The 24,482-nt window shown below is 54.1% G+C and overlaps 2 protein-coding genes across 4 annotated transcripts in view; both read right to left on the bottom strand.

Moving 5' to 3' along the window:
* ttn.2 (titin, tandem duplicate 2) overlaps positions 1 to 24,482 on the bottom strand; it is a 163,836-nt gene that overhangs the window by 131,870 nt on the left and 7,484 nt on the right. For all 3 annotated transcript variants that reach the window (XM_037239939.1, XM_037239941.1, XM_037239940.1), the window contains exons 15-41: positions 24,184 to 24,381; positions 23,978 to 24,120; positions 23,716 to 23,891; positions 23,309 to 23,536; positions 22,866 to 23,107; positions 22,535 to 22,779; positions 22,190 to 22,354; positions 21,945 to 22,113; positions 19,788 to 21,487; positions 19,253 to 19,534; positions 18,902 to 19,168; positions 18,429 to 18,701; positions 18,080 to 18,343; positions 17,680 to 17,940; positions 17,007 to 17,267; positions 16,620 to 16,883; positions 16,225 to 16,485; positions 15,883 to 16,143; positions 15,449 to 15,709; positions 14,934 to 15,078; positions 14,654 to 14,822; positions 14,110 to 14,341; positions 13,722 to 14,006; positions 13,376 to 13,501; positions 13,105 to 13,293; positions 12,466 to 12,840; positions 11,833 to 11,883 (exon numbers count right to left, since the gene is read on the bottom strand). In XM_037239939.1, coding sequence (XP_037095834.1) covers positions 11,833 to 11,883; positions 12,466 to 12,840; positions 13,105 to 13,293; positions 13,376 to 13,501; positions 13,722 to 14,006; positions 14,110 to 14,341; positions 14,654 to 14,822; positions 14,934 to 15,078; positions 15,449 to 15,709; positions 15,883 to 16,143; positions 16,225 to 16,485; positions 16,620 to 16,883; positions 17,007 to 17,267; positions 17,680 to 17,940; positions 18,080 to 18,343; positions 18,429 to 18,701; positions 18,902 to 19,168; positions 19,253 to 19,534; positions 19,788 to 21,487; positions 21,945 to 22,113; positions 22,190 to 22,354; positions 22,535 to 22,779; positions 22,866 to 23,107; positions 23,309 to 23,536; positions 23,716 to 23,891; positions 23,978 to 24,120; positions 24,184 to 24,381 — 7,493 coding nt within the window. The remainder of the gene's footprint in view (positions 1 to 11,832; positions 11,884 to 12,465; positions 12,841 to 13,104; positions 13,294 to 13,375; positions 13,502 to 13,721; positions 14,007 to 14,109; positions 14,342 to 14,653; positions 14,823 to 14,933; positions 15,079 to 15,448; positions 15,710 to 15,882; positions 16,144 to 16,224; positions 16,486 to 16,619; positions 16,884 to 17,006; positions 17,268 to 17,679; positions 17,941 to 18,079; positions 18,344 to 18,428; positions 18,702 to 18,901; positions 19,169 to 19,252; positions 19,535 to 19,787; positions 21,488 to 21,944; positions 22,114 to 22,189; positions 22,355 to 22,534; positions 22,780 to 22,865; positions 23,108 to 23,308; positions 23,537 to 23,715; positions 23,892 to 23,977; positions 24,121 to 24,183; positions 24,382 to 24,482) is intronic.
* LOC119115459 (titin-like) lies at positions 314 to 24,212 on the bottom strand. Its single transcript, XM_037239942.1, has 3 exons — positions 24,207 to 24,212; positions 19,937 to 19,944; positions 314 to 7,449 (listed from the first exon to the last, which is right to left on the bottom strand). The coding sequence occupies exon 3, from the start codon at positions 7,294 to 7,296 to the stop codon at positions 1,039 to 1,041; it is 6,258 nt and encodes a 2,085-aa protein (XP_037095837.1). The 5' UTR covers positions 7,297 to 7,449; positions 19,937 to 19,944; positions 24,207 to 24,212; the 3' UTR covers positions 314 to 1,038.

Raw genomic sequence — 24,482 nt, 5'->3', positions numbered from 1 at the left:
TGATCAACTGGCTCCCGAGGAGCTTACCTGCCAGCTTGGTTGAATGGAAGCACCCGTGGGGGAAGCCAAACTGTGGCAGGGTTTTTTCCTTTCTGGTCCTGGATTTGACACCTTTTACTAGTAGCAGTAGAAAGAGTAGTGCTGGTAGTATTCGCTTCATCAAGCTTCCTGATTAGTCAACGTGGCCCACAAGAATCACCCACTTCTCATTCATCACTCCATGCTTCACTTAGTAAAACTAAAAAAAGGAGAAATAAACTATTGACAAGTCATGGTCTCAAACGGAAAGATTAAAAGAAAAAAAAGACCCCGATTGGAGTTCAACTTTTGAAGTTTATTGTATAAACTCTGAGACAAAGGACATGTTTGTAAAAATGAAATATCTCTGATGCGCTCTCCAAACCTAAAAGAAGAGGGCACATTTACACGTCCATAAGCATGCTGCTACACTTTCAAAGGTTCACAATCAAACGCTTGTTGCGAAGCGGCAAAAAACAACAAACGTGACTCAAATAACACAAGCATCGAATACATACATCTACGAGTCAAACGATGGGGGGGTATCAACTTTTTTCTTCATCTGTTTTATAACCATGCTCATAAAATGGGACGAACTTGCCGCGTTTGCGCACATGACTTTATAATTTCCTTGACTGACCACGAACTCTCCACCCACAAACTACTTCCGATCCACTTTCATATTTTCAATGCAGATTGTCACCAACACCCAAACAGCTTTTATGGACGCCTCCAAACGGCTACGCGAGGCATGCGTTTGCGTGAGTGTGCTGAACTAACTTACATCACCAGCCCAAAGTGAAAACTAAAAAAGTGGTGTTTCTTAAGTCAGAGACTTGAGGAACTCCTGACTTGTGGGACTTGCTAGGACCACTGGTTTGAGAGAAGCCATCTATGTCAAACTACAAAGGCCCTTTCCAAACTGAGGAAGAACCGCTTTTGGTTCCACAATAAAACCTCAACAACCAAGGGTCCAGATGCCTCCATTCAGCCACTATAACCAAGCACGGACACATTTCTCTAAAAGACCTTCAGCAATGCCGAGGTTTCGATCCATCCGGCTGCGTTCTGGATCAGGCATCGGTACTCGCCCGCGTCGCCCTGGCTGGCGTTGGTGATGAGAAGGTTAAAGTGGCCTGGGTTTTTTTCCTGAACGATGTACCTGCCGTGAGCGACGCGCTCGCCATCTTTGTACCACTCAGCCGTGGGCGTTGGCTTGCCGCTGACCAGACATTGCAGGATGACCGGCGCACCGACAGCGGCGGTCACGTCCGTCAAGGGAATGACGCACCTCGGGGCCATCTCCGTCACTTGAAACTCAAAGCTACACATGTCGGACGACTTTCCCTTGAACTCCACCTTGTCCTCTTTGGCCGACTCGGCAAACACATCAAAGTTGATGCTCATGTGCCGGTCTTCGCTCAACCCCCCGTCCGTAGTGGCCACCAGGCGGACGGCGCGCTGAGATTCATCGGCCTCCTGCTGAAACTCAAACTCGAGCTCAATCTCTGATGATTGTTGCTCGTCCGCCGCCGTGTTTCCCACCAGCATGTCAAATTTCTGCGGCTGGACTTTGGCGCCGCCGAGAGACACGGACGTCAGCTCCCTGCCTCTGGTCTGTCCGGAGAATTCCTTTGCACCGAGCACCACCAGCGAGGCTCTGCACAGCGTTTCGCCGACGACATTAACGGCACCGCAGGTGTACACGCCGCTGTCCTGCGCTGTCACTTTACAGATCTTCAGGAAATGACGCTCTCCGTCAGATGAGTGCAGGTACCGTCTGTTGTTTTGAGGAATTTTAATGTCCCCTTTGAACCAGGACACGACGGGGGACGGGATTCCCATCAGCGAGCACTCAAACACGGCAGTGGAACTCTGTGAGGTTTCGACATCGCAGATGGGATCGATAAACCTCGGCGGCATCTCGGTCACCTCAAAGGCTATTTTCAGATTCTCGTTTTCCTGGGTAACAAAGTCCACAGTGCCCTCCTCGTAAATGCTCGGAATAACATCCAGGGATATAACCATGCTCTTGCTGTCGGCTGTGTACTCGGGAATGGTGATGATCTTCACCTGTTTCTCAAATTCCTTGACCTGGTTCTCATCCAGTTCGACTTCTAACAGGATCTCCTGGGGAGAAGGTGAACGAGACGAGTCATCGTTTTCCACATCAAACTCCATCACGTGCTGGTGGGTAACAGCGGGCGGGGCACGCGAGAGCCTTCCTTCCTGCGACACCACAAGCACTAAAGCGACGCTTCGGGCCTCACCGACACCATTGACCGCCTGGCAGATGTATTCTCCCTGGTCAGTTTTAGTGACACAGTGAATCGTGAGAGAGACACTGTCTCCATCTCGTTCCATAACGATCCGCTTGTCAGCCGTCAGCCGGGTTTTGTTTCGGAACCAATTCACCTCTGGTAATGGGAGGCCAAAGACCTCAGCGAGAAAGATCAGAGAGTCGTTTTCAAATACTTTTTTCTTCGTCAGAGGTTTGAGGAAGGCAGGCGGGACTCCGTGCACCCTCTCCTGATCGGAGGCGCTGCTCTTGGAACGCAACCACTGCTCATCTACATTTACCTCAGCGGGTACACTTTCAATGCCCTCATCGACAGGAGACGCGAGGAACTGGACAGGTGAGAAAAACCTGTCACTAGAGTCTGACAAAGGGCTCTTTTGTGTGGGGGAAGATGGAAACTCTTGAGGTGTACCAGAACTAGGGGTATAGAAGGAACTGGGAGAATAAGAGGTATGGAAAGAACTGGGAGAATTCAAAGCATGGAAGGAACTCGGAGACTTGGGGGTATGGAAAGTCGAATGAGAGATCTCTGTAGATGAACTCGGTGTGTAGAAGCCCTCAGCGACCTCCTCACCGACTGTGCTGCCAATCTCTATCGACATCTCAGACTCGGGGGAGAGTGGCCGTGCCCAGTCTGTCGGAGGATTGTAATATTCATACACTGCACCAAAAGTCACCTCCTCTTCCTCCATTACACCCACTGCAGCTCCCGTTGCTTGTCCACCTCCGGATATTCGAGAGTCAGGGCTCTCGGAAGAGACATGTTCAGGACCCTCGACATTTGGTCGGACAACTAATGATTCCAGATTTTCATCATTACCTCTCTCAGTTCCGACTACATCACCGGCAGTTAAGTCAACTGCAGACTGCACACTGAGCTGAGAAGGTGGCCCACTGATAAAAACACCGCTATCCACCGACGGCTCAGGGATAGAAATGCTCTCCACATCACTACCTTTCTTAAGTTCTTGTTTGCATTCTCTAACAACATCAGCGGACTTCTCCTCGACAACATATCCCTGCACCTCTGGAGCACCTTCAGACTTCACAGCTTCCCCGAGCTTTTCAGACTTTAGCGGTTCAGATAAACTCGGAGGTTTCTCTGCTTGGCCGGTTGGACCGACAGTCTGGACTGAATGTCTTACAGTGGGAACCTTATCTGATACGAATGGGATGAAGCTACTCGTTTTGTCAAACATGTGCAACATTTTCTCCTCTCCCGCCACCTCTACTTGCCCTGCCATCAGGGGTTCAGGGACGCCCGCTGATTCTTGGGGTGCTGCCCGGTTGAGCTCAGACGCCTCCCGCACTCCCTCGCCACATTGTCTGACGGCTAACTCCTCAATGTTTGTGTCCACCGCGATGATTTCAGAGACTTTTTCTGTTGAGGTGGCGAGCTCTGGGCTCCTCGCTGCAGGAAGACCTTGGGTGAGACGTGGCAAGTTGGCGACCACGTAGGGATCAGTGCGGACACTGCCACATTCAGGTTGGACCGGGTGCCGCTGTAACTCAACACGAGGACTGGTCTGTGCAGGTACGCACTCCACAAGGTAAGGTGGTTCCTCTCGTTGCTTCTGAAATGAAGTAGGAGATGAGTCTGACTCAAAGGCTCGTTTAATCTGAGACACGTTGATCACAGCGGATGACTGCTGCAGCCCACATCCAGATATAATTGGAGGCACCCCGTGTCCATCCGCCCTGGATTTTGATGGCACCTGAGGTGGAGGTTCTTTTGACTTTGTCTGCGTGCCAACGTCTTCCACGTCGTCAACAACGTCTGCAACGACGTCTTGACAGAAAACATCACAGGTGCACGAGACCTCTCCCATCTTATTTTTTGCGACACATTTGTATGTGCCGGCGTCGGTCCCTGTGAAAGATCTAACATAGAGCTTGTGTACTTGACCGTCAACTTCTGCCCTGTATTTATCCGTCGTCGTTTCAAGAGGAACGTCGCTGCAAAACCATGTGACCTCAAGGGAAGGTTCCGCCAAGAGAACACATTCCAACATGGCCGTCTGACCCTCTGTGCAGCTGAGGCTCTCCAACGCTTTGACCACACTAGGACCTTCGGCAGTGGCACCAAAGGCAAAAGTACTTTTTTGCTGACTGATTGGCTCAGTTGAAGTCAACACAGAGCAGTCCTGGGGTTGCTGCTCTTCATTGCACACCTCCGTGGTCGCAGGGTCTGGAGCGGGAGCGTCAACTCTGATTTCCACTGTAGGTGATTGAGACACATTTGCATCATTGAGGTATTGCTGGCTGACTGCTTGAGGAATTTTTAATGTTTCAATGCAAGCTTGTCCCTGGCTGTCATGAGGTTTCTCTCCCCTCTCGAACTTTTCCCGTGAGACAATCTTTTTTTCGGAGAGCGTCAAACTGGCGCTGCTGATGGACTTTCCGTGCTTATTACTTATGACACAGTCGTACGTCCCTTCGTGGTCTGCGGTCGGATAGAAAATTGTCAGCGTCGACTTGTCGGACTTGACCGTGATGTCGTAGTCGGGGTTGTGGACCAATGCGTGTCCGTCCTTGAGCCATGTGACTTGAGGGGGAGGGTCGCCTCGAAACTGGCAGCTCAGCTCTGACATCTCTCCAACTCTAACTTTAAGTGAGGACATTTCTTCTAGAAATATTGGACAGAAACTGTCAGCACTTGATTCCCGAGGCGACGTGGATGATCGCGTTGGCTTAGCACCCGCAGGAATGTCCTGGTCTTGGCTTCTCTTCTCCATTTTTGCTACACTTCCATGTTCAGACATGTCCTGATGGGTTGATGGGTCTTTGACTTTTGAGAGCTCCTTGCTGACCTCTCTTTCCGCCACCAGCAGATCTGCGTGTGGTTTCTTCTTGCTGTCGTCTGCAGACGTGCCCAAGCTAATCTCCTCCTTTAGTGCCTCCCCGATAGGCTTGCTGCTGGATGCTGATGAACTATCCTCCTCGTTAGTCAGCCTCTGTTCCGACTCACTTCTCCGAGGACAGTGTGATTGGGAATGTCTACTGACGACAGACTCCTCATGAGGACTCTGCAATAGCGGGCTGAGTCCATAGCTGGCTGGAGAGACAGTGCTAGGTTGTGAGGGTAAATATCGCTGAAAGGGCGAAGCATCACCTGCATCTTCTTTTTTCACAGCCATGGATTCCACCTGTGAACATTGAGGTGGGGATGCCTTATAACTGGCACGGTAAGGAAGTGAATGGGTCCCTTGCGCTTGGTCTCTATCCGCGCTCACGTGCTCCTCTTGGGACGTTTCTTCCAAAATCGACGAGGGTCTCCTTGCAGTCTCCGCTTGTGGAAGGAGGGGGTCATTAGGGAAGTATTCAGCTGGTAAAGCAAAAGCCCAGTCAGACTCCAGGTCAGCTCCTTCCTCTAGTTGGACAACATCTGTTGGCCATCGAGGGAGATGCTGATCCTGAGCCCCTTCCTCACTGACGAAGAAGTCAGCATCCCTCCGCAGTCTGACCTCACGGCCCTTATCGGGCAGCATGCCAGCATGTAACCACGGCCCGCTCTCACCCTGCTCATTTGGGTTCAAACGACTCCTAAAGAACTTTGTTCTTTCACAGGAGATCATCTCATTTGGCAGAGGAGGTTCCGGAGCAATCGTTCCAGTCACTCTTCTTTCTACCTCAGTGTTCCTCTCTACCGCAATAGGGGGATACGCATTTGTCCATTCAGCATCTGGCTTATCGGCCTCCCGGTGTTCCATCAGAACATCTTTCTGCCATTGCATGATGCGCTGAGCCAGGGCCTGCTCTTCACTTACAAACTGATCACACTTCTTCAGCTCGGAGACGTTCTCCATTGACAGCTGCAGTTCTCGCTCCTCACTTGTTTTCTCAAACAAAAGCTTTTCATCTCCTCCTTTGTTCTTGGGTGGCAATTTCATTTGTGCAGGTTGTGTTTCCAGTCCCCTTGCCTGCCTTTTCCCTTTCACTGCAGGAGGAGGCGTTGGATCCTGCACCATTCGGGTTCCCGCTCCAGTGGACCTTTGGGTTATCATCGTCACGGGTTGATTTTGGTTCGCTCGATACGGCTCCCTCTTAGTCACACTTAGAACCAGTCCTCCGCCTTCCACGTCGGGTTTTCCTTCTGGCTTCGACTGTCCAGTTGCAGGTTGAGACGGCTCCTCGTCTGTCCTGCCTTGCTGCCACGTCCTGATTTGTGGGGCCGGGTATTTTCTCTGACACTCTTTCTCTTCAACTTCCAGTCTCTTTTCATTCTGTCCACTCAAGCACTCTCCAGAAAACTTGCCGACAGCAGGCTCGACCGTTTTCGCAGCCACTCCTCTTCCTTTAGTTTTAGACCGTGCCTCCGTTTGCACTTTTGATAGAGGTGGCATTTGTGGCCACAAGGACAGTCCCTTGTCTTCTATTTGCTCTGTTCTGACTCGAGGTATGTCATCTGTTAAAACTGCGGTAGTCTTGCTGAAACACGGGGCCGTGGCTTCAAGCTCTTCCCTAATGATCTCTCTCAAGTCTTGCTGGCTGCAAACATACTCTTCTGGATCCACGTATGGTGTTCCTTTCGGCATGAGCAGGTCAGGTTCTGTTGGACATGTTTCCCCCTGTGTCATCTCCAGACCTTGCTTCACCTTCGTGACTTGTGGTGGCAATTCCTCCTCACACTCGATGCGATCAGCTTCCAAGCTCTTCTCGTGCTGTTCCCTTAAGGACGCAGCGGACCTTTTGATCCAGGCTGGCTCAACTATTTTTGGTGCATCTGGTCTACCTTCAGATTTAGGACTTGTCTCAGTTACTACATTGACTCGGGTTGAAGTCTGAGGTGGCACAAGCAGGCCCTCATCCATTTTTTCTGCATTACCTTCTAAGTCAAGGAATTCATACGTTGCAACTTTTGAAGCTTCACGATTGGTTTCCATGGCCTTCATTTTGCGTGGGTCCATGTCTCTGTCATGAGCAAGGCCACACTCTTTATGCCGGATGGAAGAAATATGCTCCTCTGGCTCCAGGCACATTGCTGTGGTTTCCGGCACGAGCAGGTCAGTTTCACGACGATATGCTTCCGCCGGTGTTATTTGCCAATCTTGCAGCCACTTATTTATTGATTGTTTCTCCTTACATTCAATATGCTCATCGTTCAAACTTTGGTCATAGTGCTCTTTCAAGGACTTGTCTTTGGCTGCCTCGACTATTTTTGCTGCCTCTTCTCTACCTTTACTATTAGGACGTGTCCCTATTAGCCGCACAAGCAGGTCCTTGTCTTCTATTTCTTCTGCCTTGACTTGTATTGCGGGGACTTTATTGCTCGTGAGAGTTGCGGTTTCAAGGTCAGTTTCCTGAGCCTTCCGTACGGGGTCTTTGTGTAAACACGGGGGCATGACTTTGGGCCCTTCACGAGTTACTTCTCTCTCTCCATGCAGGCTGGGAATATGCTCCTCTGGGATTACACATGGTGTTCCTTGCGGCATGAGCAAGAGCAAGCCACCTTCCGGTTGAGATGTTTCCTCCCGTGTCATCTGCGTATCTTGCTGCCACTTCCTGATTCGTAAGGCCAGGAGTTTTTCCTCACACTCTAAGTGCTCAGCTTCCGGGCTTTTCTCAGACTGCTGCTCCCTCAAAGACTCGCCAGACCATTTGCCTCCAGCTGGCTCCATTCGTTTTGCTGCCTCGCCTCTAGCTTTAGTTGTTTGGTGCACGTTGGTGTGTGCTTGGACTGGAGGTGACATCTGTTCCTGCATAAATAGGATGTCGTCGTCTTTTGTTTCCCTTGCCATGACTTCAGGTAATTGGTCTATCGCAACTGTTGCAGGTTCAGTGTCGCTTTTCCTGGCCTTCATCCTGGTCGAATTGTTGAAGCAGGACATGGCTTTGGTCCCAGGACTCGATCGACTTGCCCCCAGCTGAGTGTAAATAGGTTCTTCGGGCTCCATGTAAGGTGTCTCGTCGGGCATACCGGTTCCAGATTGGAGAGTTTCATCTTCCGAATCCATACGCGGTGCTCCTTTTGGCGTTGTCAGGCCAGCTCCCAGTTGAGATGTTTCCATACCTTGCTGCCACTTCCTGATTCTCAGGGCCAGGAGTTTTTCCTCACAATCCATACGCTCTGCTTCTAGACTCCTCACGTACCGTTGCCTCAAGGATTCTTCATACCCTTTGCTCTCGGCCGGATCGACTCTTTTTTGTGCTTTTCCTCCGTCTTTGTTGTTGAGGTGTGGCAACACTTGCGGCTGCATGAACAGTTGGGCGTCGTTTATATCTTCTGCTCTGAGGTCTATTGAACGTGCTGCAGTTTTAGGACCAGATTCTTTGGCCTTCCCCCCTGTCGATTTGTAAACATTTGAAATGGCTTCGGTTTCTCCAAGAGTGTCCACTCTTGCACATCTCTGGGTGTCGGAGTGCGTTTGTGGCGTTGTGTATATTTCCTTTGGCTTTGGCTGGCTCCTTTCGGGCTGAGAAGCTTCCTTGAGTGAGATTTGCTCGACTGTCTGCCAGTTGCCAATGCGTAGGGCCTGGAGTCTTTCCTCCGACTCAATGTGCTCAGCTTTCAGTGTCTTTTGGTATTGTGACTCTCCAGCGTGTCTGTCCCAGGCCGGCTCAAGTATTTCTGCTGCCGCTCCTCTTTCTCTAGTTTGAAGGTGTGCCTCAGTTTGTACTTTGACTTGAGGAAAAGTCTGTGGCCACGTGAACAAGTCGTGCTTTTCCATTTCCTCTGCTCTGACTTCCAATTCTGGTACTGCTGCAACTTCAGGATGGGTTTCCTGCGCCTTTATTTCGGGAGATTGGTGGCAACGGGACATGGCTTTGGGCTCCAAAAGAGTTATTTTGCTTACTTCCTGCTCTTTGGGCTCTGCGTATGGTGTCTCACTGGGCTTTGGTAAACCAGTTTCAGATTCAGATCTTTCGTCTTCTGACACCCTACTGCCTTTTCTAAGGTGAAGTGATAGACTTGTCCCCCCGTGGTCAAGGAAATGATCATCCAGACTCTGACACTGGACTTTGAGGAACGCGTCATTACTTACTGTTGTTGTAGTGTGTTCCCATTCTTCAGGCGAGACATGGTACATAACAGACTTGACCAAATCGAGCTTCTGAGATTCTCGCAGCCAAAAGTCCTCTTTAGCATGCTCTGTGTATGTCCACGCGTCCTCACTTGCTAATGGTTGAGAGTTATGGGGATGAGGGAATTGTGGGCTTTGCGGGGGCTCATGATGGTCTGTCGTCTCAGAGCCACACGCGTGTTTCTCGTAATATTTGGATTGAGACTGGTGTGGGGGTTCGTGGTGGCTTGTGGGTCTGGGCTTGTGTGGGAATTCAGGGTGCTTTGGGCTTTTAGGGAGGTATGTGGGTTCAGAAGGATACGGTTCCAACTCCTCTGTGACTTGGTCGTCGCCGACCCTGATGTGAAGCTCACGCATCTCTTCCTTAACCTCGTCAGATTGTTTTAGCTGACCTTCATCAGCACACTCTTTTGTCTGACATTTTGGCACCGCCACATCAACCGGCTCACCTCTCATGATCTGAACAGCTCTGCTTCGAGACTGAGGCTCAAATGAATGTCTCACATGAGGCCGAGAGGTCTCCGCGCTCACCTCTGGGCCTCGACACTCCCTCGGAACTTGGCCAAAGTCAAAGGCGCTCTTAAAATGCTGAACGCTCGGCTTCACCCTGAGTCTCTCCGCATAATCGGCATAGCTCGAATCACTGGCTACCGACTCACAGTCAAATTCAGTGGACGACACGGTGGAGATAGAAAGCCTCTTTCTTTGCCTGACAGCTTTTTGGAGAGCACTGAGTTTACTTTTCACTTCATTGTGAAGACTCTCGGTGTCACTAAACCTTTCGCTGTAGCCGTCGCTGCAACGGTCGCTAAACATCTCACTGAATCGCGTTCCGGTGCGCCGGTCACAGTAGATGTCGCTCCATCTATCGTCAAAGCCATCGGAGCGAACGAACATGGGCTGGGGGGACGGGGCGCGCTCCGAGGCCGTCTCCAGACACTTGGACTCCTTGCCAGACTCTTTCTCACGCCAATAAGAATTGGAGTGAAAGAAGACGGTACGCACCAGACCTGTCTTGGACCGAGTCCGCTGCTGGTTCACCTTGGATATCTTGTCAAATGGAGATCCGACGTATCGGAGGTCCACCCTAATCTTCCTGCCTTTCCTCTGCTCAGCCATCCAGGCTGCGCTTTTGTGGACCTCCGCGGGGCGGCGAACATAGCCTAGGTAGTTGGCCGACTGCTCCCCCCTCAGCGAGACCAAAAGAGAGGCTGTGGACTCAGCAGAACCTTCTGAGTTGATTGCCATGACCTTGTAGCTCCCAGAATCCTTGTCCCTGACGCTATCAATGAGCAAGCTACTTGTGTGTATGTTCATTGTGCCCTCAGTGCAGATCCTACGCCTGCGCGTTTTGGGTATAGACCTATTGTTATGAAACCAGAGAAAAACCGGCGGCGGGCAAGCCAGAAGTTGACACTTGAACACGACCGGTTCTCCCTCCAAAATGGACTGGAACTTGATTTTCTTGGTAAATGACGGTTTCATGCTCTCAGTCCGGGAGCCGACGGAGGAGGTCCTGCTGGACACCGGGAAGTCCTCTGTGTCGGCGAAGGCTCCCGTGAGCGGCAGTGCCGTGCCCGTGGAGCCAGGCTCTGCGGAGAGAAGGCAAGGACTAAGCCGCTGGCGTGGAAACCCACAAATGTATTGCAATGAATGAATGAATGAATGAATGATGTATTAATGGAAGAAATTAAAATGCATGCAATCACAATGCTGAAGGAAAAAATTGCACTCACCATATTTGTTCGAATAAACGCAAGACTTGATTCTTTTGATTAGAAACCTGCAGGAAGATTTGATCCTTCTTCTGTGGAAATTTCTTGAAGACAAATTATCACTCGGGAGACTTTGAGGAGCAAAATTCGAGGTGGCGCTGCTAAAAGTCACTTTTGGTGGAGTACTTCTTACCTGACTTGCAGACACGAAAATAAACGCCCTTTTTCGTCCTTGACAGCACGAGGAAAGAATTGCTCGCAAAGCGTTAGTATAGCGACTAAATTTGGTGAGAAGGCGTTTATTCGAACTAATATAGTTGACTGGGGTTATGGGGACTGCAAACCACAGGAGGCACATCTTCGCTATCTGCAAGCCAGGACAAGAAATATCCACGTCTTTTCCAATCAACCTTAGTGCATGGAGTGCACATCAGATGGGATCTGAGATCTAACGCCAACCCACCTGACGGCAACCGCCCTCAAAACCCTTTCCTCTTGCGAGGACCTTCATGCCAAAATTGAAAGGAACCGCTGGATGCAAAGAGACCAAAGTCATCCGTGGGGGTGGGGGCAACGTTTTTTTCTCATCCCCACGTTTTTTTCTCATCATCATGACATGCAAAGGAACAATTGAGACATTTCACACTCTGCTTGATTTCTGTGGACGCCGCCTCATAACCCATCGAGCACCCACAGAGCGAGCGAGCGCCTTCCGGGCAAAGCAGGGCAGAGATTTCGCAACGGTGTGACTGGGAGCGGTTGACGATGAACTCCTTACCTTTCACCTCCTGCTCAACGGTGGCCTCGATTTCTTCTCGCTCGACAGCCACTGTGAACAAGAGAGAGCAAAGTTGGATGGTGTCCTCGAAGCAAATCCTCAAAGGGGTGGGAGGGTGAACGGTGCATGCAAAACAGCAGCGGTCAGGCGGTGAGCTTTCCCAAAAAAGGAATGAATGCCCTGGAATTGACTCAGGGTGTCCCCCACCAACTGCCCGATGACCGCTGGCATTGGCGGCCCTCGATAATGGATGGATGGTTGGCTACGGCACGCCCTCGATAATGGATGGATGCAATGAAACAGGAATGAAGGCCGGGACCTTTGTCTTTGACGACGAGTTAGTGACTTGGAGGTGGGGAAATAAAGGAGAAGTTGGGAAGACAAGCAGGAGGAGGAAGCAAGTCCAAAGTGGAGAGGGCTGACACCAGCACTTTATGTCATTTAGTGACCCTGACTGAGGGGAGATGGAGCTGACAAGGAAGTGTCCCAAAGGTTGTTAAGAGGAAATGAAGGGGAGTCAGCAGCTCAAGTCCAAAGTGAGTGAGAGCGGGACTTGTGAGCTAGTGACTCGGAGGAGGGAGGGAGGGAGGTAGGGCCAAAGTCTCCGTCCGGACGTGGCCGGCCGGGGGTTACCTTTTTCTTCCTGCCAGGCCTCGGTGATGACCAGTGTGGCCGAGCATGCGGCCTCTCCTGCGGGGTTGCTCGCCCTGCAGGTGTACTGGCCCGCGTGCTCCGGGAAGGCATCCACCACGATGAGGGTGGCTGTGCTTGTCGCCTCGTCATAATGAAACACCACGTTCTTGCTGGGCGGCACCGGCTGCCGGTTGTGGAACCAGCTTATCTCCATGCCGGGAGTGCCCGACACGCACGCGTGAAAGCGGGCCACCTCCCCGTGCGGCACCGAGCAGCTCGCAATCGGCTGCACAAAGAGTGGCGGCTTCTGGCTCGGGGCGCTGAGGGTGGTCGAGTCGTGCCGCGGTGCGGGAGGTTCCGCTGATTGCTTTTGCCCTGAAAGGAAGTATGCCCTCTGGCTTACTGAACAAGTCTGCTAAACACAGATTAAAGCCGCTGACCTCTCATTTCCATTTTCTGTTTGTGCTCCTTTGGGGGAGCGGCGGTGTGGGGGGATGGGGCAACGTTTGGACCGTGTTGGCTCATGCTACTGCCATATTGTGAGTGCAGCTCGTATAGGGGAGACAAACCCCTTGTGCGTTTTTGACATACTTGGCCAATAAAGATGATGATTTGAAGAAAGAAAAAAAAAAGCCTTACCATCCAGCATGAGGGTGGCGGAGCAGGACACGGTGCCGCCGCCGTTGGTGGCCACGCAGGCGTACTGGCCCTCGTCCTCCGGATAAACTTTGGAGATCTCCAGCTGGCAGCAGTCATCAAACTGAGACATCCTGAAGAATTCTGACTGCTTGATCTCCTTGTCTTTGTGGAACCAGCTGATATTCACATCTAGAGAATGTACAACAACATGGCGGCAACTTCAATCTTCCGATGGCTAGGCTTTGACAGTCAGCGCTGAAGAACTTTGTACCGTCTCCCCGAATTCTGCACTGGAAGCGAGCCGGTCGTCCTTCCAACGTGGAGGTGCTGGCCATGGGTGAGACGACGACGGGCGGGGCGACGTAGGCAGCCAAGTCCGGAGAAGCCGCCTCCGGCACTGTGGCACAAACTCAAGCTGAAAAGCTCCATCGCTCCAAAAGCTCTTTTCGATTGCGAGCGGGGACTACCCAACGATTGCCAAGTTGCCCTGGCAACTTCACTCAACCTTTCAACCACGGCGGCTGAAAGGTTGGGTGAAGTTAGCGGCTGAGCGAGTGCGACAAATCGGGGTGGAGGTCTTTCTCCCTGCCTGCCTCCCTCCCTCCCTCCCTTCCTACCTTCCACAGTGAGCGTGGCGGTGCTGGTGGCCACGCCGTAGTCATTTTTGGCCTCGCAGTTGTAGATGGCGGCATCCTCTGGAAAAACCTCAATGAGTAGCAGAGTGTGCTCTTGGGCATCACGCAGGAACTTGCACTTGAAGCCCGGAGACAGCGCCTGCGAGTCCTTGTACCAGAAGACCTGAGGCTCGGGGATGCCGCTCACGGCCACTGAGAAGCGAGCCGGCTTGCCCGCCTCCACCGACTGGTCCTCCATGTGGTGCAAGATTTGAGGTGCTTCCGGGACTGAGCAAAACAACAAAATATGGCTTTCGTGACAAGGACTGGGAAGACGGACGGCCTCGTCCCACTCGCTCATCCTCTGCTTTCGGTCTAATGGCTCACTTACTGTTGACCCGCAAAGTGACGGTGCTGGAGTTCTTCCCGGCGACAAAGACGTAGTTGCCGGCATCGCTCCTGAAGGTTTCCGAGATGGTGAGGCGATGGAGCCTCCTGATGACGGCGTAGCTGAAGCGCTCCTCGGCCGACAACTGGATCTCCACGCCGTTCCTCAGCCAGCGCCCCTCCACCTCATCCTCGTTCACCTCAAACTCCAAAGTGGCACGATGTTTCTCCAGAACCTAGCGTACATGACAGGCTTCAGCTCTCCTTCAACTACAGAGAGCAGAAATGGAAACGCCCACGCTAACGTGCCAGAGGAACGTGGCAAGAGGAGGATTTGGAGAAAATGGGGGCAATTTGATCACCGCTTTAAGTCAATGCAAAGGATCAAGACATATGCAAGGAAACCGGGATCAGATTGGCAATTCTATCAAGAACCGGTCTGGTTGTGGCAATCTTGGGGAGCGGTTGAGCGACTGGAGACACGAGAGGACGGTCGGTCGCTCGCTCGGTCGCCCGGTGGGCCGTGCGTGCATGCGTGCGTTGATCACCGTGACGAGTCGCCGGGCAGGCTCCCTGATGCCGATGTCCCGTCCTTCCACGGTGAGTCGGGCCTTGGACACGCTGGAGCCGGCCACCACCGAGAACTGGCCGGCGTCCGACATGCGCACCGTCTGGATCATCAGGCGGTGGACGTACTTTTCGGCCGTCACCACGAACCTGCGGCGGCACGGCGGCAACTTGACTTTCCCGTCTTCGAAGGGCGTCGCGCTCACGCCACCGCGGGCCGCCTCCTGCGCTTTGCAGTGGTATTTTTTTCCTTCGTCTCACCTCTCCTCGGACGGGTCCAGCTCCAGGCCGTCCTTCATCCACACCACCTGGACGTTGGGCTCCGACACCTCGCATTCAAAGATGGCCTTCTTCTTCTCCGTGATCTTGATGTCTTTGATTTTCTTGGTAAACTCGATGACACGAGCTGGCCGCGGGAAGAGCGTCACACATTCGCTCAGCCCAACAGGTGGCATAAAGTACTCACAAAAGACAAGCACAGGAAAAAAAAGTGGTGGGATGTAACTAAGAAGAAATTGTCGCTTGGTAGGAGTTTTGCTGTTTGGATTTCACTTGCTATGTTTGTTTTGTGCTTTTTCTGACTGCTGTACATTTGAAAGCCAATCTCAACTCTCGGTAGGGTCTTTTTCACCCCGTGTAGAAAAAAAGAGAGACAAAGTTGACCAAGCTACAGATCGGGAGTCATTGAGTGAAAAATGGATATTGGGTTTTTTGTTTTTGTTTTGTTCAGTCACGTCCCACCACCGCCGATCAGCCCAGAACCCGGAAAGGCGTACCTTCGACGAAAAGGTTGGCGGCGCTGGCGGCAGATCCGGCCACAAAGCGGTACTCGCCGCCGTCTCCGAAATGAACGTTGCGAACGGTCAGGGAATGCGTCAGCTGCCGGCTTCGAACCTGGCACCTCTCAGACGACTTGATCTCCACGCCGTTCTTCAGCCACTTGTAGGTGATGCCCTCGTAGTTGACGGTGACCTCAAAGGTGATGGTGTCCCGCTCCTGAGCGTTCAGGTCTTTCAGCATGGAGGTGACCAGCACAGCTGGAGGCCGACACGACAGCTCGCTTAGTTAGCACTCCGACAAGCGCTCCGGAGATGGCGCCAAAATCAAAATTAGCGCGCGGCGGCGGTTGAGGTTTGGGAAAGAGCCATCCCGTTTAGCCACAAACAAGACGCAAAAGCGCGGCGGGCGAGCGAGTGGGTCGGGCTCTTACGGCTGACGGTGAGCGTGGCCGACACGCGGTCGTTGCCGCACACAAAGGTGTACTCGGCCGCGTCGGCCCTGCTGGTGTTCATGATCTTCAGCTGATGGAGCTTGCCCTGCACCACGATACGGAACTTCTCGCTCATCTCGATCTCCACGCCGTTCTTCAGCCAGGTGGACGGCACGTTGAAGTGAGACACTTCGCACTCGAAGGTGGCCAGCTGCGTCTCGGCCACAGTCACGCTCTTCAGGGGTTTGGTCACGCGAAGAGCTGAAAGGCAAAATCAAAGCAAATGAACTTGTTCTCGGCGAGGCCGGCGTCACCTTTCTCCTCCTCGCGTCGAGCGAGCACCTTGCACGGTGAGCTTGGCGCTGCACTGGAGGTGTCCCGCCACAGCTGTGTACTCCCCTTGGTTGGTGGCGTCCACGTTCTGCAGAACCAGTTTGTGGGCTTTGCGCTCCACCAGAATCTTGCAGGAGTCGCCGGGCGTCAGCTCGGCGCCGTTGAACATCCAGCGCACCGGGACGTTGTCGTGCGACAGGCTCATCTCGAACGAGACCGTGGTGCCCGCCAGCGACGTCACGTCCTTCATCTTCTTCACGATCTTGACGGCTGCGCGAAAACGCCGCACGGTCAGGAACGGCCGGTCAAAAACGGCATCGGCCCAGCGTTAGAGCGGTCGGGGGGGCGATGGGGTTCCACGGTGGCGGCGGTAGTGGGCGGCGGCGGCGGCCGGGGCCACTCACTCTCCACGTTGAGGCGAGCGCTGGCCGTCAGCTTGCCCAGTTTGAAGGAGTAGACGTCCTCGTCCTGCGGGTGGCACGATCGGACGCGCAGCGTGTGGACGCCGCCGTGGGAGCTCACGGCGTACTTGTCACCGTCGTGGACCTCCACGCCGTTTCGGAGCCACTGAGCGCCTTTGACGTCCCCGTGCGTCAGCTCCAGCGTGAAGAGCGCCTCCTGCGTCTCCGTCACCGTCTGGTTGCGGAGTGTCTTCTTGATCTTTACCGCTGCACCGCAAGCAGGCCACAAATACTAGTTGAGCACATTTTCAAGTCTAGATGTGTACCGAATGACTTTTGTCCAGAAGTTGAATGGCGACTTTGTCGACAAGTAGTAAAGTTGAGACGTACCCTCCACCCGTAGACTGGCCGAGGTTTTGGAGTTGGCCACTTGGTAGGTGTACTCGGCGGCATCCTGCGGCCGAGCGATGACGATGACGAGGCGCCGGATGGCTCCCTTGGCCACGCTCTTGACGTTGTCGCTCAAGTCCAGCGGCTTGCCATCCTTGAGCCACTTGCCCTCGGCATCGGCGTTGGCCACTTGGCACTCCAGTTCTGCAGTCTGCGACTCGGCCACCGCCACGTCCGTCAGAGGTCGGGTGATGGCGCCGCCTGGCGGGAGCACAAGGAAGAACATGGAGTTGCCTCATCTGTGAAAAGTGCTCTCGGAATCAAGTCAAGTCAAGTCAAGTTTATTTGTATAGCCCTAAATCACAAGCAGTCTCAAAGGGCTTCACATAGACAAAAATTGACAATTATTCTCAAAGCATCCCCTGATCTTAAGCTCCCAAATCCCAATCAAGCTGCCTTGCGTTGCCTTGCCTTCCGGGTTAAAGGTACTGAGGTAACTCACTTGACTAAAGCCTACCAGAGACCTGGCTTAAGCAAAACCTACCAGAGACCTACTGGTTAAGTTAAGCAAAAGCCACCTACCAGAGACCAGACTTGACAAAAAGCTGCCAGACCTAACTCAACTGAATCAAAGCCTACCAGAGAGCCAAAGCGAGCAGAGAGCAAAACGTACCAGAGACAGTGAGATTTGCACCGGATGTCTTCTGTCCGGCGTGGAAGCCGTACTGTCCCTCCTCGTCCTTCATGGTGTCGATGACAGTCAGAGAGTGAGTCTTGTCCCTGGAGTCCATCTTGTACTTGGGTCCAGGTTTAAGCTGCTGGTTCCTAAAGGTCCAGACCGGGTCGATACCAGCGTGGGACACTTGAACTTGGAAGGTGACGTTTTGGGACTCTGAGCACACTTTGTCCTCCATGTGTTTGACAATTTCAACCGCTGCAGACAAAACAAACACCAACAAGAAGATGAGCACAAATTCCTCGGAGAACGGTCCTTGAGAGCAGTCGCCCGGGTCACGCCAAAGGTGAGCGGCCAAAGGTGCCACAAACAGGGAGAGGAGATGAGTTGATCTTACGTTCCACGGTGAGACGGCAGCTGGTGGACACCTTCCCGACCAGCAGCTTGTAGCGTCCTTCATCCGAGGCGAAAGTTCTGCTGAAGACGAGTCGCTGCTTGGCGCCTTTGGCCACGATCTGCACACGGTCGTCGGCCGTCACCGGCTTGTCCTCGTGGTACCATTTGACCGAGGCAACGTTCTGAGCAGAGATCTTGGCTTCTAAAACCGCCTTGGTTCCTTCCACCGAAGACACGTCTTTGAGAGGCGCCACGATTTCGATGGCTGCAAAAACAACAACGGTGACCATCCCGGCCGGCCGGGTTGATGATGATGATGTACTTAACAGTACGGTGTCAAGTTGCCTTACTCTGAACGTTGAGTTTGCAGGAGGTGCTGATGAAGTGGCTGGGAACCTCGAAAGAGTACGAGGCGGCGTCTTCCGGTCCGGCGTTCTCCACCAGGAGCTTGTGGACGGCTTTGTCCACGACCATGTGGACGCGGTCCGAGGCGGACACGGCCTGGCCGCTCTTCATCCAGGTTCCCTCCAAGTTCTCCTGAGAGAACCTGACCTCCAGCTGAGCAATGTCGCCCTCGCAGACGGTCAGGTCAGACAGAGGCTGCATGAGGGTCACCGGACGCACTGCAACACAAACACCGTTGCTGAGCCAACCTACTACAAACGGGCCCCGCCTCAAGGCCCAAACGTGACGGAGCGCCATCTGAGCGTCAATTCCCCATCCTCATGGACCCAGTATAGTCCTCACAAGTGTGAGTAGTGGCACGCCACCGGCGAGGCAAAACAACACGAGCTGACAAGCCGCCACTGTAAAAGATGCTTACATTTCATCCTGAGTGAGGCGCTGGTCTTCACTTCCCCGCATACAAAAGTGTACTTCCCCTGGTCCTCCTTCTTGACGTTCTTCACGGTCAGGGTGTGCCTTCCCCGCCGGGAGGACAGGACGTGCTTGCTGCCGGCAGACAGCTCCTTGTCTCCGAAGAACCAGCTGCCCTCGACGTCCTCGCGAGACAGCTCCACCTCAAATTCTCCAGAGTAGCTCTCGGGAACCTCGATGTTCTCCAGACCTTTGACCAGCTCCAGCGCGGCACCTGGGGTCAGACGCACCGAGGTTAACACATTTCCTCCTAAGATATACTACCGTAGGTTCAGAATGGGCAGGAATTGGCAATCACCTTCCACGTGAAGTCTGGCGACGGTGCTGATGCCGTCGTCGTCCGCGACCACGCAGGCGTACTCGGCGGCGTCACTCACTTCGATCATCAGCACGGACAGGAAGTGAACCTTCCGATCCGAGTGCATTCTGTATTTGTCTCCCGAGAAGATCTCCACGTTGTCCTTCAGCCACTTGACTTTGACGAAAGGTTCGCTGGTTTCGCACTCAAAGGTCACCATGATGTCCTTCTCCCGGGCTGTGGCATCCTCCAGATTTTGGGTAAAGCTCACAGCGGCCTTCGCTGCAAAGACAAAGCTGCAAAGTCACAACCCGGCAGAAAACGGTCCCAACGGAGCGCCACCCGCGATTGACGACCGGTCCGGCCGGGACTGGTCTCGGAAATTGTTTTGCTCTCCGTTTTGTAAGAAACCGACCAAGGTTGAACGAGTGGCCATCGTGGCGGATGTCATCGTGTGGCCATTGGGCATGTGATGCTTTCAAGCGTGTGCAAATACTTCCAAAGCCCATCCCAGAGAGAGAAAAGGGGACAATACCTTGCACCAGCAGGAAGGCGTGGCTGGAAGCCTCCCCTGCGATGTTGACCGCTTTGACCATGACGCTGGCCGAGTCTTCCGGCGTGACGTCTCGGATGACGAGCTCGCACAAATGGTCTTCGGGCCAGTACCAGTAGATGCGCTCGGACTTCTCCAGCTCGATGCCGTTCTTGAACCACTGGCACTCCGGCTCGGGTCGGCCCACCACCCGAAGTCGGAAGCGCACCTCGTCCATGGGGCTCACCGTCTTGCTGGTAATGCGTTCCAGGATCTTGGGGGCTTCCATGCTGGGGGATAACTGGATCCTCTCTGGTTTGATGCTGGGGATGGTTACCTTGCCCTGCTCCTCCAGTTTCTTCCTCTCTGCCTCCTCTTTTTCTTTCAGGTGGTGGAGCAGCTCATCCTTGGTCTTCTTCAGCAAATCCTCATAGGAGTCGTCTCTCCTGCGAGTCTTGAATTCCACCGCCGAGATGGACTCGTAGAAGCCTTCCTCCGTCCTGCGCTTGAACTTACTCTTCAGCTCTTCCGACTCCTCCGAGGTTTTCTCGTGAACGATCCTCTGCGTCTTCCTGAGTTTCACAATCTCTTTGTCTTGCGCGCCCTCGGCCGGTCGGTCCACCTTGGCGACGCCGAAGCTGACTCTGCCTGGCTCGTGCGGGTGCTCGGCCGGCTTCCCCTCCGGGGCGCGACGCAGGACAGGCCTGAAGTCCTCCCGTTGCGCGACTTCCAGCTTGACGACGTGCTCCGTCGTTCCCAAAGGGTTATCGGCGACCAATCGGACTTCGCCCGTGTCGTAAGACTTGATGTCAACGATCTCCAGGTAGTAGATGCCGTCGTAACGTAGTCTGTAGCGCTTGCTCTTGCGGATGAGTTGTCCGTTGAGGTACCAGTTGACCTTGGGCGCAGGGTAACCGGTCACTCTGCAGCGGAATCGGGCCACGTCGCCCTCCAGGACTTGCGCCGGCTCTGGAAGCAGGACGATCTCGGGTTTGGTCTTTTCCGTCTGCTCGTCGGCGCCGCTCACCCCAGCCGGTCCGCCCTCGTGAGCCAGGCGCTCCATCTCTTCCAGCCGGTGCGCTCCCTTCCTCCCCTCGGGCAGCTGGCTCTCCTCCACTAGCCCCTTCTCGTCCTTGACGATGAGGGTGGCCGAGTTCTGGTCCACTCCAAATTTGTTGCTGGCTCTGCAGGTGATGACGCCGCTGTCTCGCGCGTACGCCACCTCGTAGTCCAGACTGCAGTAGCCAAATTCGTTGATCATGCGCAGCCGGTTGGCGGCCTCCAGGGGCTTGCCGTCGTGGAGCCACTCCACCGCCATGGTGGGGTCGCCGATGGGGGTCAGCCTGCACTCAAAGTGGGCGGGACCGAACTTCTTCATCCGAACCGAGGTCAGCTTCTTCTTGAACTGCGGTTTCTGTTGCTTCTCTTTGTCGTAAAGGTCTCCCTCCTCCCACTGCTCTTGGCCGTAGCGGAGATGCAGGGGCTCCAGCTCGGGGGCGGCGATCTCTTTGGCCTTGTAGGTTCCTTTGGTGATGATGAGCCGCCGCTCGGGCTGCGGCTCAGCATAGTCCATCTCCACGTTGACTCTGCAGCGGGTGGTGTCCCGCCCAGCTCGGTTGATGGCCGTGGCCGTGTACCACGCGCTGTCGGAGCCCGACGCAGACGGGATCTGAAACTTGGCCTCTCCCTTTGTGCCCTCAATCCTGACAAATCACATGAACAAGAAACCTTAATCGGGACCGGTCCTTTGACACAGAACCGCGGTCGTCCGGGTCACGATCATCCCAAAACGTTTCACGGCGTGGACCGGAATCTCCTCGGTTAGGAAGGACATCTCCCCCTTTGGTCCATGCCGAGGAGGATGCAAAGTAGCAGCCGGATAAGAGACACACAATCTTATTCACATCCGGAACGACTAGTGGTAAATATTGAGAAGATTGGAATGGTTGTAAATCCTCGATCCCCCCTTTTTTGGAGGAAGACCCCGCCCGACTCCATCTCCGGCATCCCCCACCGAAGTTACGTTTGCCAGCTGCTTTACACCTGACGGCGCTACGGTTCAACGACTCCCGTGTGACCGTGTTTTGGATCAAAAGTGAAATGTTCTTAAGAGTTCTCGAGTAGAGCCCAGTCCACGCCTGGCTACACGCAGACACCTACTTGATTTGCGGGTGCTTGTGCGGGCTGACGATGTCACTGTTCTTCAGCCACACGATGTCAGGCACCGGGTTTCCGATGGCCTTAACGGCCAACTCCACCAGAGTGCCCTGTTTGACCGTCATGTTCTTCAGCTTCTCCACGAACCGAGGACGCGTCAAGCTTTCTCGGGCTGGGAGCAGAGAGGCCGCAAAGGGTCAAGCGCCACCCAGGAAGGCGGAAATGAGCCGTGCGGGACGCTCGCTTACCTTCGACGGTCAGAGTCACCGTGATGGTGGTGCGCCCGGCTCGATTGTGAGCCACGACCATCCACTCTCCCGAGTCCTGGGGCATGGCGGGGACGATGATCATGGACTGAATGCCGTCTTCCTTAACCACTATCTTGTGCGTGTAGTCATTGATGATTTGTTGTCCTGGAGGCAAACAAGTCAAGTAATCAAGTATTAGTCCTCTGTTACTCTCCTTCGCTGTTTAACGTTATCTCCCGACATTGAAATCAGATTTGGGTGCTTCTAAACGGTCCTTCTGTGGATTAGGACACCCTGTAAAAAAGCCGCTGCTGGGCCCTTGCGTTCCATGCGCCTGCCTCTCACCGTTGTGGAACCAGTAGGTGTCCGGCATGGGTCTGCCCACCACCTTCAGGTCAAATCTGGCAGTTTGCCCCTCGGAGCACCTGAGCGAGGTGGGCTTCACCACAAAGACGGGCTTGTAGAGTCGCTCCAGCTGAGCCTCGTCTGTGTCGTCGAGCCTTCGGGCGGGAGAACGTCCGGGAGAGCGACTGGGAGAGCGGCTGGAGGAGCGGGCTGGGGAGCGGCTCAGCGAGCGCGGGGATTCAGACCTAAGAACAAACACACTGGAATGGGCTCCAAAGCCTTTGGCCCCGCCGGCCGAGGCGCTTTCCTCAAGCCCTCATCTGCTACTTACTGGATCCTCTGCATGACCGGCTGCGGCGTGTATCTCTGAGGCGACACGATTCCAGAAGGCTCCACGTAGAGCTTCCCCGAGCTGACGGAGTTTCCCTTCACGTTGCTGCCGAGGGCGGTGTACACGCCCTCGTCCTCGGGCAGAACGGTGGCCAGTCGCAGGCTGGCGTGCCCGTCCTGCAGAACCTCCACCTGGTAGCGTCCGCCGTCACGGATGCGCTGACCGTCTTTGTACCAAGCAATCTGTCAGAGCCCAACCAAGGACACAAGCTCAAGCCAGTGCCGAATATGACAAGCCTCGAAAAAGTTCAATGGTGGTTGGTTTCAAATCAAGGATGTGTGTGTGCTGCTTTTCTAAAGGCTGGCTGTTCTGAACCGACCAAAGGCATCGCGGCGATTGAATGTACACGAGTGCTGCCAGCTCGTCCCCGGGCGGCCCCTCACCTTGGGCGGCGGCACGCCGGCCATCTTGCAGTGGAAGGTGACGCCCATTCCCTCCACGATGCGGTAGTTTTTCACCAGCGTGTCGAAGGTGGGCGCCATGGCCCCGTCTTCCGGCGCGCTCGCCATCTGCTCGCCGTCCTCACTAAGCAGTTGTGCGTAAGTAATCCTCAGGACGCGCATTTCAATCTCCTGAATGATCCGCTCTTCGAAGGCTGACATAAGGAACTCCTGCAGGACGAGCAAAAAACACTCAACTGTCAGCCTGTCTGTCAAGAACTTCCCTTCTTGCAATTTTTCTCCACACGGTACACCAACAGGAAGGAACCCATGAGCACACAACAGACACCCAAACAATCCACCCGAGTCGAGTCATGACGTATTTGTTGCGCTAAATGAGGGCCGAGTACCGTTTCTGAGACAAAGCTCATCGGGGTGGCGCCTCTCTTGTGGAGCGCCTGGTATCCGCTCACGAGCGTGGACTCGACTTGTTCCTCGACGGCCGCCGCCGCCTCCGTAGTCATCATTGTCGTCACTTCGGTTTTATACGCGGCGAGGTGCAGCTTCGTGTAGGCTTCGTACTCCTCTGCGGACACGGCAAAGCAAAGCAAAGCGCTTTTCACCCGCCCGTCCTCGCCTCAGTTGGGACGCGAGCAGTTGGGATGGCGTTACCTTCCTCCAGCAGGCTGATGGAGGCTGAGGCTTCGCCGTGCGAATTCTTGGCAAAGACGGAATATTCTCCGGCATCATCGGCGAACGTCATGGAGATCTCCAGTTGGCTTTCGCCCGTCTCTTTATTGTAGGTCACCTTGTATCTAAAAAGAGTGGAGGTAAAGTTCTGAGCATCGACGGGATAAGATCAGGAGGGCGGGGTCTACCTGTATCCGGTGGAGAGGACGACGCCATTTTTCTTCCAGACGACATGCGGTCTGGGGTTCCCTCCCACTTGGCAGGAGAAGGCCACAGCGGCCCCCTCCACCAGCTTCTGGACCGTCGGCTTGCGGACGAAGAAGGGGGCGGCGGCCTCTCCGCCGCTCGCCTCCGCCGACACGTGCTCCTCGGTCTCGGCGGCAACACTGACGGGCGGACACGAGGCGCGGTGAAGATGAGCGCACGACAGGCCCCGAGCGGGCTAACCAAAGCAGCCTCGACAATTCAAAAAGCGCCGCCTGGAGAC

Source organism: Syngnathus acus, chromosome 21 (genome assembly GCF_901709675.1).
Source record: "Syngnathus acus chromosome 21, fSynAcu1.2, whole genome shotgun sequence".
Classification (NCBI taxonomy): domain Eukaryota; kingdom Metazoa; phylum Chordata; class Actinopteri; order Syngnathiformes; family Syngnathidae; genus Syngnathus; species Syngnathus acus.
This window is presented reverse-complemented; position numbering and strand designations above follow the sequence as displayed.